General features: G+C 33.2%; 1 protein-coding gene across 1 annotated transcript; it reads right to left on the minus strand.

Annotated features, from left to right (window-relative positions):
- Positions 1-1,948: 1,948 nt before the first annotated feature.
- On the minus strand, positions 1,949-5,411 carry LOC143568739 (putative nucleoredoxin 2). Its single transcript, XM_077054814.1, has 3 exons — positions 5,186-5,411; positions 2,909-3,406; positions 1,949-2,742 (listed from the first exon to the last, which is right to left on the minus strand). Exons 1-3 carry the CDS (start codon positions 5,315-5,317, stop codon positions 2,110-2,112), a joined length of 1,263 nt encoding a protein of 420 aa, XP_076910929.1. The 5' UTR covers positions 5,318-5,411; the 3' UTR covers positions 1,949-2,109.
- Between the last annotated feature and the right edge of the window lie 10,273 nt (positions 5,412-15,684).

Here is a 15,684-nt window from a genome sequence, read left to right on the forward strand (position 1 = left end):
ATTAAGCTCGTTCGGCAAACGATGCACCCTTGTACTTAACAGGAGAAGAAAAAAAACACTTGGCTCTACATAATTTCCAATCAATATCTTACATGTGGACTAACTGGGCTATAGGAGAGCCGGCAAACACTTTAGTCGACTAAAGAGGAGCTGGAACAGATTCGGCCCTTTCGGAGCCGAAAATTTGATAATCTGACTCTCTCCTAGCCGTGGTTGGGTGACTCTTGTAAGTGTAGCCGAAAAGTTGGTAATCAGATTATCTCCTAGCCATAGCAGAGCCGGCTCCTCTGTAGTCGAGAAGTACATCAGTCGGCTCTTTTGCAGCCAGTTGACACAACACATAAATGGTTAGTTGAATATTGTGTAGGAAACTAGACACAAATGTTTCTTTTTTCTTTTGGTTTTTTTGTGTTGCTATTAATTTGTTGGCTACACTTAAGCCTTCTTTAACGAACAAGCTTAGTTGTCAGCCACCGATTGAATATTTTTGTATTTTATTTTTGAAAAACATAATGTTGATGCCTATTTAAAATAAAAATTGATTAAACTTAAGACTATTTTAAATAGTTTCCTTTAAATAAACAAGGATATTTGAATTGAAATCGAAAATATATGTTTAAACCAAATTGAATTTATATCATTCTAGTTGTTATTTTCAAATCAATTTTTTTAACGACTAATTTGGATCACTTACGGACCACTGGAGTATCATCGTGCCACCAGTTGTACCACGCGATCATATCCACCACCAAGCCACCAATTCAGGAGGAAACTCAATATCTGAGAAAAACCCTCTCCTGTGAGATTCGAGCCCAAAACCTTATGGTCACTAAGTCTTATCCCACCATCAAGATACCATTGGACTAGAAGTCCTTTGGTTCAAATCAAGTTTTATGACTTGTTATTTTCGAATCAAAAAAGACCCGAACTCTATATATATTATTAATTATTTAATATTTACTTCTTGTGGGAATAACTAGCGTGGCGTCTTGGAGAGGCGATGGATAAAAAATCACGCATCATTTAACAACTATATAGCTAGATTGGGTGCCTTATCTTCTTTAATGTCGTAGTTTCCTTTCTTTCTTATGTTTGATTGCAACACTATCTTAAAAGAGACGTGGCACTTTATAAATTCTTAATCATACTTCATGCTTTTAATGATATAATAATACCTCAAAATTAGCCAACAAATGGATATCTTTAATAAAGCTAATATATTTAATAATATTTTGTGTAATATCCTAAAGATATTCTATATCGGGCAACTAACGATGTCATGCTACGTATGCGTAACCTACCATCTAGAAAGTTGACTTGAAAACCAACTATAAGTCTTTATTTTATCAGAGGATTATATACTCAATATCATTAATATTAACTAAAATGAAAGGTAAACATAGTTTGAACATACTTTTGTACATTTCATCCTAACCATTTGAAACAAATCATATGAGCTATTAAGAGGAATGACCGATTCAAATGCTTCATTTAATTAGCATGAACTATTAAGAGGAATGACCGATTCAAATGCTTCATTTAATTAGCATGTTTATACATCTAACCAATTAAGGGTTTCATAACTGATTCAGATGTTTCTTTTTAGTAAATCAAACATACTTTGATGCTAACTGAGTCAGAGACAACCTCATAATACAATCATTGAATAGCTACCCCAGCCCCTAAATATTAAATTATTATTATTATTATTTATTATATACAATAGCTACCCCAGCCCCTAAATATTAAATTATTATTATTATTATTATTATTATTATTATAACAAGTAAAAGATTATATAAGTTGATGCATTACCACAAGTAATGCTCTTAAGTCCTAACTATATTAATAAGCAAACCTTTAGAAAAGCATACATACCAAAAGAAACATGGTGCCCTTTTATCTAATCGGTATTTGGAACAAATAATGGGAAAGCACAAAATGAGGACAATAATTCAAGATTATTATACACAATTAGTCATTCCAAAATCTACAATCAACCCATAACCTACCTTTAGGTAAGCAAATATTAAACAATTGTTATAAGGTTTTCAAATGCCACTCTAAGGCAATCATTAATGATTAAACTCACCAAACTCAATCTCTAGCCTAAGCACTAGAGACCGGAACCACTGGCCTAATACACTTGGTGTGCACTTCATAACCACAATCAATGCATTGGTAAGCCCAACCCAAGCCTTGCTCGTCACAATCACAACAAATAAACGGCCCTCCGCCGTTCCCTTGAGACACCAACATGAGTTCATGGCGGTGGCCCGAATGTAGCTCCACACTCGGGAGAATTTTAGCATCCTCATCCATCTGCTTTTCTAATAGCTTGACTCGAGCCTCAGTAAAGGGGTACGCTTCCTCTTCATACAAGTTGATCAAACTTCTACCGTTCTTTGTAACGGTTTTACCATCTGGTCCTAGAATGATCAAAGTGGGAATACCTCTTATGTCAAAGTACTTGGTTAGGTTTTTACTGGTCGGGTCACCAAACGGGAGGGCTAGCCATGGCATTACGCTAAATGATGTGTTAAATTCTAGCTCATTTTGATCACTCGAGACATAGATGATTTCAAAGTCTTCTTGTTCTTCACTAAACTCTTGTTGGGTTATATTTTGTTTTATCTTTTGGTATATGGAAATCAACTTGGGAGTGAATTTGTGACTTGGGAGACACCATTGGGCCGAAAAGTAAAGCCCAATAGTCTTGCCCATTAAGGAGGAAAGAGATACCTGTATCAATGTTATGTATGAATTTTTCCATCAACTTGAAAAATAAAAAAATGGAAGTATACTTATATTCAAATTCATAAATTAATATAAATTTATTGAAAACCAAATTACGTACGAAAATGAGGTTATTTTGAATAAAACTTGTGAAAAAACAATATACGCTAACCTTGTTTGATGAAGGAGCCAAAACAAAATCTCTATCATGATTCGTGAGCAAATTCGCCAAAGTTTGTCGTTCATGTTTCTCCCTCTCTTGCCTCAACAACTCATCCAATCTCGCATTAGTAAACGGATACACATCAACACCATAACGATAAATCAACTCAACTCCATCATGCAACACACTCGCATCATCATCATCATGGGGTTGTAAAATGATCAAGCATGGAATCCCCTCAACATCAAATCTTTTGTTCAATGCCTTTTTAGTTTCTAAATCAGAAAATGGAATCGCGAGCCATGGCATGTATGACTGATAGAAGTTGTTGAATGCATTCAAGTCTTCATCAGATGATACAAAGATAATCTCAAAGTTTGATTCCTTTTTAGCTTGTATTTGGTTGTACACTTGAATTAAGAGTTTAGTAAATGTTTGACATTGTGGGTACCAATTTGCGGAAAAGTAAATACCCACGGTTTTATCTTCAAGTTCCGAAATCTTTATCTGAAACACATCAAATAATATAATCCACACGTACATAATATACTAAAGTTGTACAAAATGAAAAACTAAGCTTATATCATTATATTGTCGTGGCTACGGACGACAAATAAAATCTTTTGAGTACAGTGTGTAGGGGAATATAGATCATGGTCCAACTTTGAGTGGGGCAATCTTGTTGTGGAAATTTAACTAAGAAACAAGAAAATATCTGCATATATGAAGCCCCATGTGTAACATTCTATGAGGTTTTGAGGGTGGAAATAATGCAAAGGTGGACAGCCCCACTTCTGAAGAAAGAAAATGGAGATTGAAAGTGAGAGGCACCTTACATTTATGGATTCCTCTTATGCTGTTTACAACTCATATTCCTATGGTAGGTTGATGGAGGTCTATAGTGTTTTACAAAGGTATAACAAAGCATGCCTTGTGTACTTCTTTGATCTTAGCGGACATATGGTATTCTTGAGTGTTTACATATGTCTTATGTTGCTAAAGACACCTCGTAAATTTTCATACCCTCATAAAACATCAAATCAAGAGACTTTTTTATAGTTTAAAAAAAGTATAGTGATCTAATAAGTTTTAAGTGAAGGTGCAACAAGTGTACAACATAGAAGAAAGTTTTACACAACTCATGTATATATATATATATATATATATATATAAGTTATTATAACTCCGGCCTATCCCATGATTGATATATAGCTAAATATATACAACTTCGAGTATTATAAGGCATCAAAATATAGCAAGCACGTTTTATTAATGTCTCATATAGTCACTTTACAAAAATTTCCTGATTTAAAATCACACTAAGAAAGTGTCACCTTATGTATTACTACAAGTTTTGGTATTGTCCTATTGCTATAAAAAAGTGTCCAACAGATTAAAAAGTGACTTAATAAATCAATTATGAAACTTAGGTTGATATATTGTTATGTCTTAATTAATACAACTCCAACTTTAGAAAAAAAATATATAGTTAGTTACTACATAAAAACTTCACCTACTATTTTTTTATAGATAATATAATAGTTTTTATGACAAAATACATCAAATAAGTTAATATTTAGAAATATAAAACACTAAAACCCAAGTTCACTTGCCATCATCACTTTGGTGAGGTAGTTATAGAGTTTTCCCTTAAGATTTCGTTCATAGAAGGTTAAAGATTCGAGTTAAGAAAGAAGAAATTTTGTCAGTGCCTCTTATAAAGATACGAGTGTTGATTTCCTTCATGGAGGTTAAAGGTTCGAGTTATGAAAGAAGAAATTTTGTCAGTACCCTTTAATGGGATATGAGTGTTGATTGTTAGAAAAATATTAAAAGTAATTCAATTCCTTTGTGTAACGGTTGTAAATATACTTTGCAATGGAATTAAATAGGGACAGGTGGCCTTTAAAAGTAATTTCAACAAGAGGATAGATTGTTGCTTCTACAACACAACACTAAAGTACATACGATGTCGCCAAAAACCACTCAAAATAAGATGCCGTTTCTTATGTAACCATGGAACTAGCTTTAACCATTTGTACGTTATGGTCTAACTTAAACCAGCAGTATCAAAATTATAATCAAGTATTTAATTAAATTTTTCCACAATCCATCACATATAATATAATCTGGTTTTTATTTTAATTATATAGTCCAAACCTAGATCTAACAATAAACTTTATTAAAACTTATATATATGTTTGTATGTGATTAATTTGAATATGTTTAGCTGAACTATATTATTATTGTCATGCGTCATAAATTCTAGAGAGAGAGAGAGAGAACCTGAGCTCCGGTAGGAGAGAGAAGATAGTCTCTGTGATCGGTGGCAAAGAGAGACAAATATTTGTGGCGGTTGACGGCGGTCGTGGTCTGCTGCTCCGACGTTGTGTTCATCGAAGACAGTTGTTGAGTCATCTTTGTCACTCTCTCTCTTAGACTACTTTCTCACTCTAGAACAATAACTTTAAGGAAACCAGACATACAATACAACTCCAAGGAGCTGTGGAGATAGGTTTGGTTATATTCTAGTGCGGCCGTACGGTTATATCATTCACATATAATAATCAAGAGAAAAATATAAATCAAGATTTAATTTGTGAGCATTTTTATAGTAGAGAATAATATAACATTTTTAATTCTTTCATTTATTTCTTTATAATATCGTGAGATCTTTTTTTTTCTTTTTACCGGTTCTAATTATATTTTTATATCAAAAGTCTTAACTTTAAAATATTATAGTTCATCTGAGTCACACAAAAGAATTATTATTATTATTATTATTATTATTATTATTATTATTATTATTATTACTACTACTAGTTTTTTTTTTCTGAATGGTTAACGAATTCTTCAAATGGACGCTACTAGCTAAATTCATCATATCGGAATACGAGGCTTTAGATCCAGAAAAAACCCTCATCTAAGGCCAACGCCCGTAAACATTTTCCTGAAGGCACGACAGTACGGTGAGATAAAACTCGTTCAGTTTAAGGATCCAACTAATGAAAGTCGCTTGCTCGTCTAGTCTCCCATCATCACTCTGGTGCCTTTGAAACTAAATGCTGAGGATAAGAATTGAACCTGAGTCGTATAAAACACCAAGTCTTTTTTTTTTTACCACTTCATCGCTAGCTATTGGCTATTACTGGTACTATTGATATTATATATTTTCATTTAACGAGACAAGATTTTAAAGAATTTCTTGTAAAGAATTTTATTCAACATCTAAAAAGTCTATTTTCTCATTATATTGGGGGGTGAAAATTAAATTAATATTATTTAATATTTAGTATAGTTTTAGTCTTAATTTTCATACTTTATTAAAAACAAAAAGAAAGAAAGAGAGTAAATATTTAGAAAGTGTAAAGCTACGGCAGTATGGCCCATGATTTAAAAGAGAAGAAAAACAAAACCTGCAATTGATTGCTCCCTTACACGTAGCTCTCGCTCTCTCTCTCTCTCTCTCTCTCTTCCATGGTTATAAGATTCCATCGAGGATCATACTGAATTCAAGTTAAATTCCTTCACTACCCTTGTTCAAATTTTACATTTAGAAAAATAAAATAAAATACTATATCTTTATTATAATTACCAAAACAGTGAATATTTGTAGTAATAGTTCATTTATCACTTTGTTTGATATTTCTTAACTATTTTTGCTTTTTTAATATATTTATACAGTTTATTTTGAAATCGAAGTCATGTAATAAATGGAGTAATTTTTGGTATCCAAAGTTTAACTATTTTCGCACATGTTTGGATTGGCGATTACAAAGGAAAATTATTACAGTTTTCAATTAACCGACAAGGCGATAACTAGGGGTGCAAACGAGCCGAGCCGAGCCCGAGCTCGACTAGGCTCGAGCTCGGCTCGTTTAACTTATACAAAGCTCGAGCTCGAGCTCGGCTCGTTTCAAGCTCTATTTTCAAAGTTCGAGCTCGGCTCGTGAGCAAATTTTGAGGGTCGAGCTCGGCTCGTTTACTATTTATCAATTATTTTTTATATAAATTATAATTATTTTTATATATTTTTTTCTATTATGATTTTATACATAAATTAATATATATTATTTAGTTATTTGTATTTATTTTTTATAACATTATATATATTAATTAATAATTATTATATATATATTTAAAAAAATTATATAAATGACAGCTCGTTTAGGCTCGCGAGCCGGCTCGAGCTCGATAAGTGAAGCTCGGGCTCGGGCTCGTTTATTAAACGAGCTTATTTTTAAGGCTCGGGCTCGATCGAGCTTTTTAACGAGCCGATCTCGAGTAGCTCGCGAGCAGCTCAACTCGTTTGCACCCCTAGCGACAACGATAAAGGGTAGACATTTACGTTAGACAAGTGGCTTTAGTGACTAAAAAGAAATCAATGAAAGTCGTATCATAGTATAAGAGCTCTAGAATAGAGAAATGAGATGTTTAGCTCTACATCTGAAGATTCAAATAAGGAAATTTGTGGTTACTATTTTGAAATTTAGTAGGAACATTTTGAGGTTTTAGGATAGGTACGGTATCAATATTTTATCGAATTTTTGCCCGCATATTTTCGATACCGGTATCTATTTTTAATGATTTTCAATTTGGTATTGAGCTTATCGCTATCTCAATACCAATATACCGGCCATAAGGGGTCTGCATAATGTAGTCCACCTAATGGGACGTACATGACCCACAATCCAGAATAGCATCTTCAAACAATCAAACTCAAAGCCACACCTTCGAGTCAGACATAAGCTATAATCTGATTCGGTCAGGAGTTTGGTTAATAAAGTGACACTTGTCAGGACGGTTTTATGCTTTAAAAAAGAACTTTTAAATTTGAAAGGTTTAAATAAATTATTGTTAGTATTTTGAAACAAAACCTGATTTAAAAAGGTTTACCTATTATTGGATTGGGAATAATCTTTTAAAATAACTTTTTAGACGTTACTTTTTTACAATAAAAATGTGGGATGAGGATAATACTTTTATAAACATTTTCTTTTATGTCATCTGTTGTTTCCGGTTGTTGATTGTTAATTCGTATGTTTTACTAGTTGTAACTTCAATGCGAACTAGTCTCATGTTGGCTTTTAGTTCATGCTTTTCAGCGGTTCAGCGATATCACAACCCACGCACAAATTTAAAACGAGGTCATGTAAAGTCCCACAAAATCACAAGTATATTTACAAACGTAATGAAAGTTTAAAATAAGCCATCACACACTGGCACAAATTTTCCTTTTTTCATTAGGATCAGTTTAGATAATGTAAGATTGGTTAGGTTTATGATCAATTTTCTGGTCTACCACTTAGTTTAAAAGTAAAAAATTTAATTTGAAATAAACACTCATTTATATATTATAAGTTTATAAAGATAAATACCCAACATAAAGTGAAACATAACATGTTATTCTAATGACAGTTTAACCTAGATCTTGACATGTCGAATGAAAAAAGTAGTTTGTTGTTTGGTGAGGAAGGGGGGATGCGTGTTGTCCCCAAAGACATCCGTTTAGAAGCGTGGGCCTAACGATAACAATTACCATAAATGATCTGTACATGAATTTAGACACCTGTCTCACTTCATTTATTTCCGACTAAACAATCTGAAATCTATAAATGATCTGTACATGAATTTAGACTTTTATTTTTATACTTTTCAATAATTTTCTTCCTTTTTCTTTCACGTGAAGACAAATTCGTAAAATGTTCTTTTTGTGTTATCTACTGATTACTTGTCATTGTGTATTTGGTGTCAGTTAGATGATTTGAAAAGCTTAAAATAATTTAGCGTTTAAAAGAGACCTTTTTCGTAAGAGATTTTTTAGAGCTTCACAAGTCTATCAATATTAGAGCTAATAAAAAGGAGGTGTTCCATGGGATAATCATAATTACTCTTTGGAGACTTTGGAAGGCGAAAAACGAAAAGGTGTTTGAAGTAAAGGAGATAAATTTGTTTGAAATTATAGGAGATATAAAGGCTAGTGGCTATCTTTGGTATAAGTATAGGTCTAAGTTTAGATCTCTAGCTTGGTCGAATTGGTGCAATTTTGATCTCATGTAATTCGTTGTTGTCTGTGGCTGCTTCTGGCTTGTGGAGGCAGCCGCGTGTGGGTTGTCGTTGTCTGTGTTTGTGTTTATAAAAGTTACGTACAGTTCGAAAAAAAAAACAGGGAGACACACCTTTTTCTATGTCATTTGTCTTGGTTAGATTGATGTTCTTTAATCTCTAACTTGTACGAAATTCCTAGCTTCTTAGGCTGCTCGGGGCACCCTCCTTCATGGAGGTTCGGCTTGATTGGTAAGCTCAACAACACTGATTCGGTACTGATATTCTCCAAATTAAATTAATTTACCCAATATAAATGGTTCATCCCCATTCATACTTTTTATACCAAAATATGAATTTCTCATACTTCCATTTCTTCTACTCTAGCTACAAAAATTCTTCTTTTAAAACGGATAATAATATAGTTCTTTAACCTCGGACGAGTTCGGCTTTACCAAGGGCGTCTCAAGTAGTCATCAACATTTCACATATATTGTCGACGAAACCAAATTTGAAGACACAGAAGCATAAAAAAATTAATAGGTTCGGAAGATTATTCTGTCGATAACTCAGTATATGATAAAGTTGTGTTTCAACTAAGGTTTCAGATGTTGAATTTATATTGTTTTTAAAAGTTGTTGGAGATATAGAAGCCAGATTTGAATGGTTTTAGGGGAGATGGGAGTTTGAAAATGAGTTTCAGGGAGCTAGAAAATCCAGACCCTACCAATAACATTGCTATTAGTGGGATTTTACTACGCTTTATTGATGAATTGATGATGTTACAAAATGCACATCGGCGATTAAGTATGGTTGAAAGGACTTAGCATGAATGCTTTAAGTATTTTTGTAGTGTCATGGCGATTTTATGTAGTAATGAGTTTTTGCTTAAACCGACAAGTCACGACATTTCACTTTTGTACAACGGACATGAAGAAAAACTTCGCTTTTTAGGATGCTCGGCAGCATCGTACATATTGGGTTTGGGGAATGTATATGACCTATCTAGAAGGCGATTATATTAGAGGTGATCATTAAATCATCAATACCCAATGATCATGCTCTGATGCTAGAATTTTATGGTTTTGGTATGCATACTTTGGTTCACCCAACTCAAACGACATCAATATTGTCTAACAATCTCCAATATTTCGATAAACTTGGAGTCGCACCTAGGTTTCCGTCGACTCATGTAAACGTGAGACAATACTGACATGACTGCTATGTTACCGATGGGGTCTACCTACTTCCCCTCCCGTAGTGAGGCAAACAATTTTGTTGTTCTTAACATGTACCTTAGAAGCTCAAAGCCGAGGAGATCCTCAAACCTTAACCAACCATATCCTTGTTGTATCAACATAAATGGTGCATATAATGGCAATGGAAACGGGGATAGAGGTTGAGATGGTGAGGATGATCGATGATTAAGAAAACAATGTTTTAATATGTAACGTGTGATCAACTTACAGATTTAAAACAAAATAGTAAATTAATAATAAGAAAATTGGTTATATTTCCTTTTGAAAAATTTTACAAATTAATATAAAAATTTTATAAGTTTTTACATAAATTCCTCTGAGTTTAATACATACATAAGATATGTGACATGTTCGATAATAAATTTTTGGTATGGTGAACATTACTGTTTATCATGATATAATTTTTAAATACCCATATTTATTTAGAAAAGGTTACAACATATTATCAAGAAAAGGAAAAAAAAATTTGTTTGATTGTGCAATTAAAAATACTTGTTTGTGGTTTTATCACTTTGGTGGTGTTTGTTTTTTTATAAAAGATCTTCCTGGCCTTTTTTGTCTGCAGCGCACAGACATCGCCCTCTGCAGACTGTTTGTTTTTTCGAGGACATTTCATTAAAAAACGTCTGCGCGCCCTCTTCTTGGTGCAGACTTGGACCATAGTCTTTCAACCTCTTCAAAACTCATTATTTCCATCAGATATCAATTAAGTTATTAAATTTTTTGTTAATTGAATTCTTGTTAATTGATTTGTTCAATTGAGTTGTTAATTGATTAGTTTTTTTTTTGTTCAATTATAATTTTGCATAATTGTTCGAAGTATTATTAGTTTTTAGTTGAAAAGGGTTGAAGAAAGTTAAGGATTATAAAAAGTCTATAGAAAGTTTTTAGTTAAAAAGGTTTGTAGAAAGTTTAGGTTTATGTCATCGGCTTGTGAGTTGTTTTAAGCTCGAGTTTTGGCTCGTTTCATTCATTATGTATGAACTATCTACTTTCGAAAACAATTGAAGAAACTTTTGAGGAAAAAACATTCACGTGGAAATTTGTTAATGTAAGTTTTATAATTTGCTTGTTTAGAGATATAAAATTTGGATTTATATATTTTTACTTGTTGCTGGATAATTTGTGTTTTTTGTATAGAGCTTATATTGAAAGTTTTAACAGGTTGCAGACGTTAAAAAACAAACAGTCTTTTTCTTGCAAAGTGCAGAGGTTTGGTCCACCTCTTCTGATACAGATGTCTGCAGATGTGGTCTGCAGACTGCAGACATTTTACTTCTAAAAAAACAAACAGCACCTTTATGTGTCCAGGATGTGTGGAGTTGTAGACAACTGTTTCATGTTATATGTCGAGATTAGTGATATGCTAAGATGCTTCTCGTTGCAGCAATAACCAAGGTGAAGAGTGATGCCTACCACCCAAAAGTTGTTTTCGTAAGGGGAGAAAAAACCACCTTTTATATTTCTAAATTTAAATTATTAAAAAATAATTCTTCTGAATATCGCAATTTTTACATTTAAATACCACATAACCTTGCACTAAATAACTTCTATTTTGTTACATACAAGTAGTGTATTCAAATTGACTTGAAGTATGCACCTTTGCACCAACAAATTTACAACTAAAACATAAGAACTTGCTAGTATTTTACTTCAAAAAAAAACATCTAACCTGACCTAATAAATTTTGTTCTCTGATAACATATATATATATATACACACATATGAAATCAATATATTTCTAATATATATTATATCACAATGATTATGTCTTTTGGTGCCTTTTCATCGTATTTCATTAAATCTTCCGTGGAGTACGAGTGTACGACGTGATACATGGCTCCTAGATGATATCCTAGCAATCACACTCCAAAGCCCAAATGTTTGTACTTTATTAGAAATAGATTAACAATAAAATTGACCTCTTATTTCAATTATATGTACTTTTTTTATTTCGCAAACTAAAATTGTTTATATCATTTATCAAATTTTATAAAATCCTAACAAGACTTACTTTTGATGAGTGGCTAAAAAAACACACTCATTTAGACGTAAACTTCTTTTGTGTCCAATTTCTTATCGGACTTTTTATTTAATACATCTAAGCTGCTTAAAATAATAATAATATATAGTAATAATAATAAAACTTACATTTATAGTAATGGTTACTGATAGTGTTTTAAAAATTGGTTTAAACTGGCCGGTTTAACCGGATTTCGATGAGCAGCCTGGTATTTTATACACGGTATATTTAAGCGGATTTATGTAGCATCAAACCGTCCGGTTTCATAGAAAACCGGTTTAAAAGCCCACATGATTTTTTATGTTTTAAAATTCAGACCCATTTTTTTGTATATGTTACTTATTTCATGTGATTTTTGTATTATGATTTTATGTAACTAAATCTTGTTTATTATTGTAGGAAATGAAAGTACTTATACTCTTGTTGATGATGATGATGGTGAGAGTGAATTTCATCTTTTAAGCGTCGTGAACTCGATGCATACAACACTCCGATGCCATAAATCTATTGCGAACCGTATTTTAAAAGAACTTTGTTTGAAAATCAAGTGTTTTTATTTTGTTTTTTTTTAATATGGATTAACTTTTGAATTATATTTTATTATGAAATTATGATTTTTTTTGGTTTTTTTGAGTTAAAGTTGCATTTATAAAAAATTATAAGATAAATTATACAACCCTGTTGAACCGGGATTATACCATTTTTAGTCCAATCCGGTACGAATAAAATACCGATTTTTAAAACATTGGTTACTGAAACTTTGAAAGATAATGGTGAAATAGGATTTATAACCTATAAATATAACAAAATTGTAAAGATGTATCATACAATAGACTCAAAATTTCTGGTGCTTCATTAATTCAACATCAAAGCTATTAAATAGCAATACAAAAGATAACTGACTCCACTAACTCATAACATCTACCACTAGTCTCCATGTTCTCCTACAAACTAGGTCTAACACAAAGACTCGTACAAATTCATAACTGAAAATATATAACTAAGAAAACAAACATACTAACATACTAATTGACTCAAACGAAGACATGGGCCAGGTCAAGAACCCAAAATAAACTCACTGAACTAGATAATGTGAAGCACCAATAAGCCCATAACATATCCTTCCCTAAACCGAAGTTGGGCTCCCACTTCAATTTAATCTTCAATTTCTTGAACTCCCAGCAGCCTACGCATCTTTTCAAACACTTCCAGCTTAACAGGTTTGGTCATCAAGTCTGCCACTTGATTCACAGTGGAACAAAATTTCAATTGAATTTTACCTTCATTCACCAGATTTCTCAAATAATGATAACGAACATCAATGTGTTTGGTTCTCCTAAGCATCACAGGATTCTTTGAAAGTTTAATAGTTAAGTTGTTGTCACACAGAATGTCAATAGTTCCCATTGGTTCTTCACTGATTTCTTCTAGTAAACCTTTCAACCATAAACAGTGACAAGCACAGATTGTTGTAGCCACATACTCAGCTTCTGTTGATGAAAGAGTGACAATGTCTTGCTTCTTGGAACTCCAACATATTGCCGCATTACTTAACATACATGCATACCCCGATATACTTTTTCTATCTTCAATATCTCTAGCATAGTCACTATCAGTGAATACTTGCAATCCTCCTCCCTTTGAACCTTTATAAAACAAACCAAAACTGAAAGTCTCCTTCACATACCTTAATATCCTTTTTACCAGCATGAGATGCTCTTCATGGGGTTCACACATAAACCGGGATATAAAGCTAATCGAGTACATTAAATCAGGCCTGTGACAGTGAGATACATTAAACTCCCTACCAAACTCTTGTACTCGGACCTATTTACTTTCCCCCCTACTCCTTCTTTGGTCACATTTGTTCCAGAAACAATTGGATTTTTCACTCCGTTAACATTCCACATATTAAACCTGTTTAGTATGTCTTTTGCATACTTCTGTTGACATACACTAATCCCATTCTTCTTCTGATGTACTTCAACACCGAGAAAGTATTTCATTTTTCCCAAGTCTGTCATTTCAAACTCATTCATCATGGAATTCTTGAATTCTTCACACAACACTTCATTATTTCCCGTATAAATCAAGTCATCAACGTATAGACTAATAATCACTACCCCTTTTTCCATCTTCTTGATGAAAAGTGTGTGGTCATAATGACATTTAACGAATCCGGTCTTCAAAAAATAACTTTCGATGCGATTGAACCAAGCCCGGGGCGCTTGTTTCAGACCATATAGAGCTCTTTTCAGTTTGCACACCTTGTGTTCTTCCCCTTTCTTCACAAAACCCTGTGGCTGTTGTATGTAAACGGATTCTTTCAATTTGCCATTTAGAAAGGCACACTTAACATCTAACTGATAGATGACCCAACCTTTCTATGCTGCCAATGCTAAGATACTTTTTACGGTATCCCAACGAGCCACCGGAGCATAGATTTCGTCGTAATCAACACCTTTCTTTTGAGAATATCCCTTCACAACCAACCTAGCTTTGTGTTTATCCACCTCACCTTTCTCATTTAACTTGGTTTTGTATACCCACTTTACCCCGATAGCCTTCACTCCTTTGGGAGGATCTACCAGCTCCCACATTTCATTTTTCATTATAGATTTCATTTCAGTTTCCATGGCAGCCACCCATTTTCTTTCTTTCACAGCTTCTTCGAACTCAAAGGGGTCTTCGAGTGAACTAAACATGGCAAGGTCCACTTCATCTTCGAATATTCCTTCCCCACTCACGTAATCATTCATCCATCCAGGCGCTTTTGTATTTCTTCTTGAAGTTTCTGCCCTTTCACCTTGGATTATAGTGTTATTTTGATAGTCAGAGGGTTGTGGAGTATTCGGTTGGGCTATATCACAGCCAACTTCTTCGGTTTCTTCATTGGTGTTGCCATTTGTATTATTATTTTGAGAGATGGGACCATTGTGTAAAGTATGGTCAGTCCCATCACTTTATACCTCTTCATGCACACTTTCTTTATCATCTGACCCATCACCATCATGGACAATAAAGTCATGTTGACCAGTCACTTCATGTAACACCCCGACCAAAGGCGGATTATACATCGGGGCGCCACATATTGTTTCATTACTCATGACACTATTGGTGTCAATATTTAATAAATATATTCATTCGCGCACGCGCAAAGTAGACAAGATAACATAAATCATCATAAATCAATATATTATAAATCATAATATTCGAACAACAATAACTTGTCTTGATACATTTTAATCTAGGTCCAAAATAAAGAAAACTTCCTACGTGTCCACAAGCTCCAAAACAGCTACTGCAAACCTGAACATGTGTTAAAATAAACGTCAAACACTTGCGTGTTGGTGAGAAATCAAGTTTAATACAATACATAGATAACAATAAATCTGCGCGCAACATGTGTATGTCTGGTTTTCAACAAGGGTGTAATCCGATCGGGACCAACTCTAAGA

This window comes from Bidens hawaiensis, unplaced genomic scaffold (genome assembly GCF_021521415.1).
Source record: "Bidens hawaiensis isolate Kalapana, Puna unplaced genomic scaffold, B.hawaiensis_p1.1 tig00024225_1, whole genome shotgun sequence".
NCBI lineage: Eukaryota > Viridiplantae > Streptophyta > Magnoliopsida > Asterales > Asteraceae > Bidens > Bidens hawaiensis.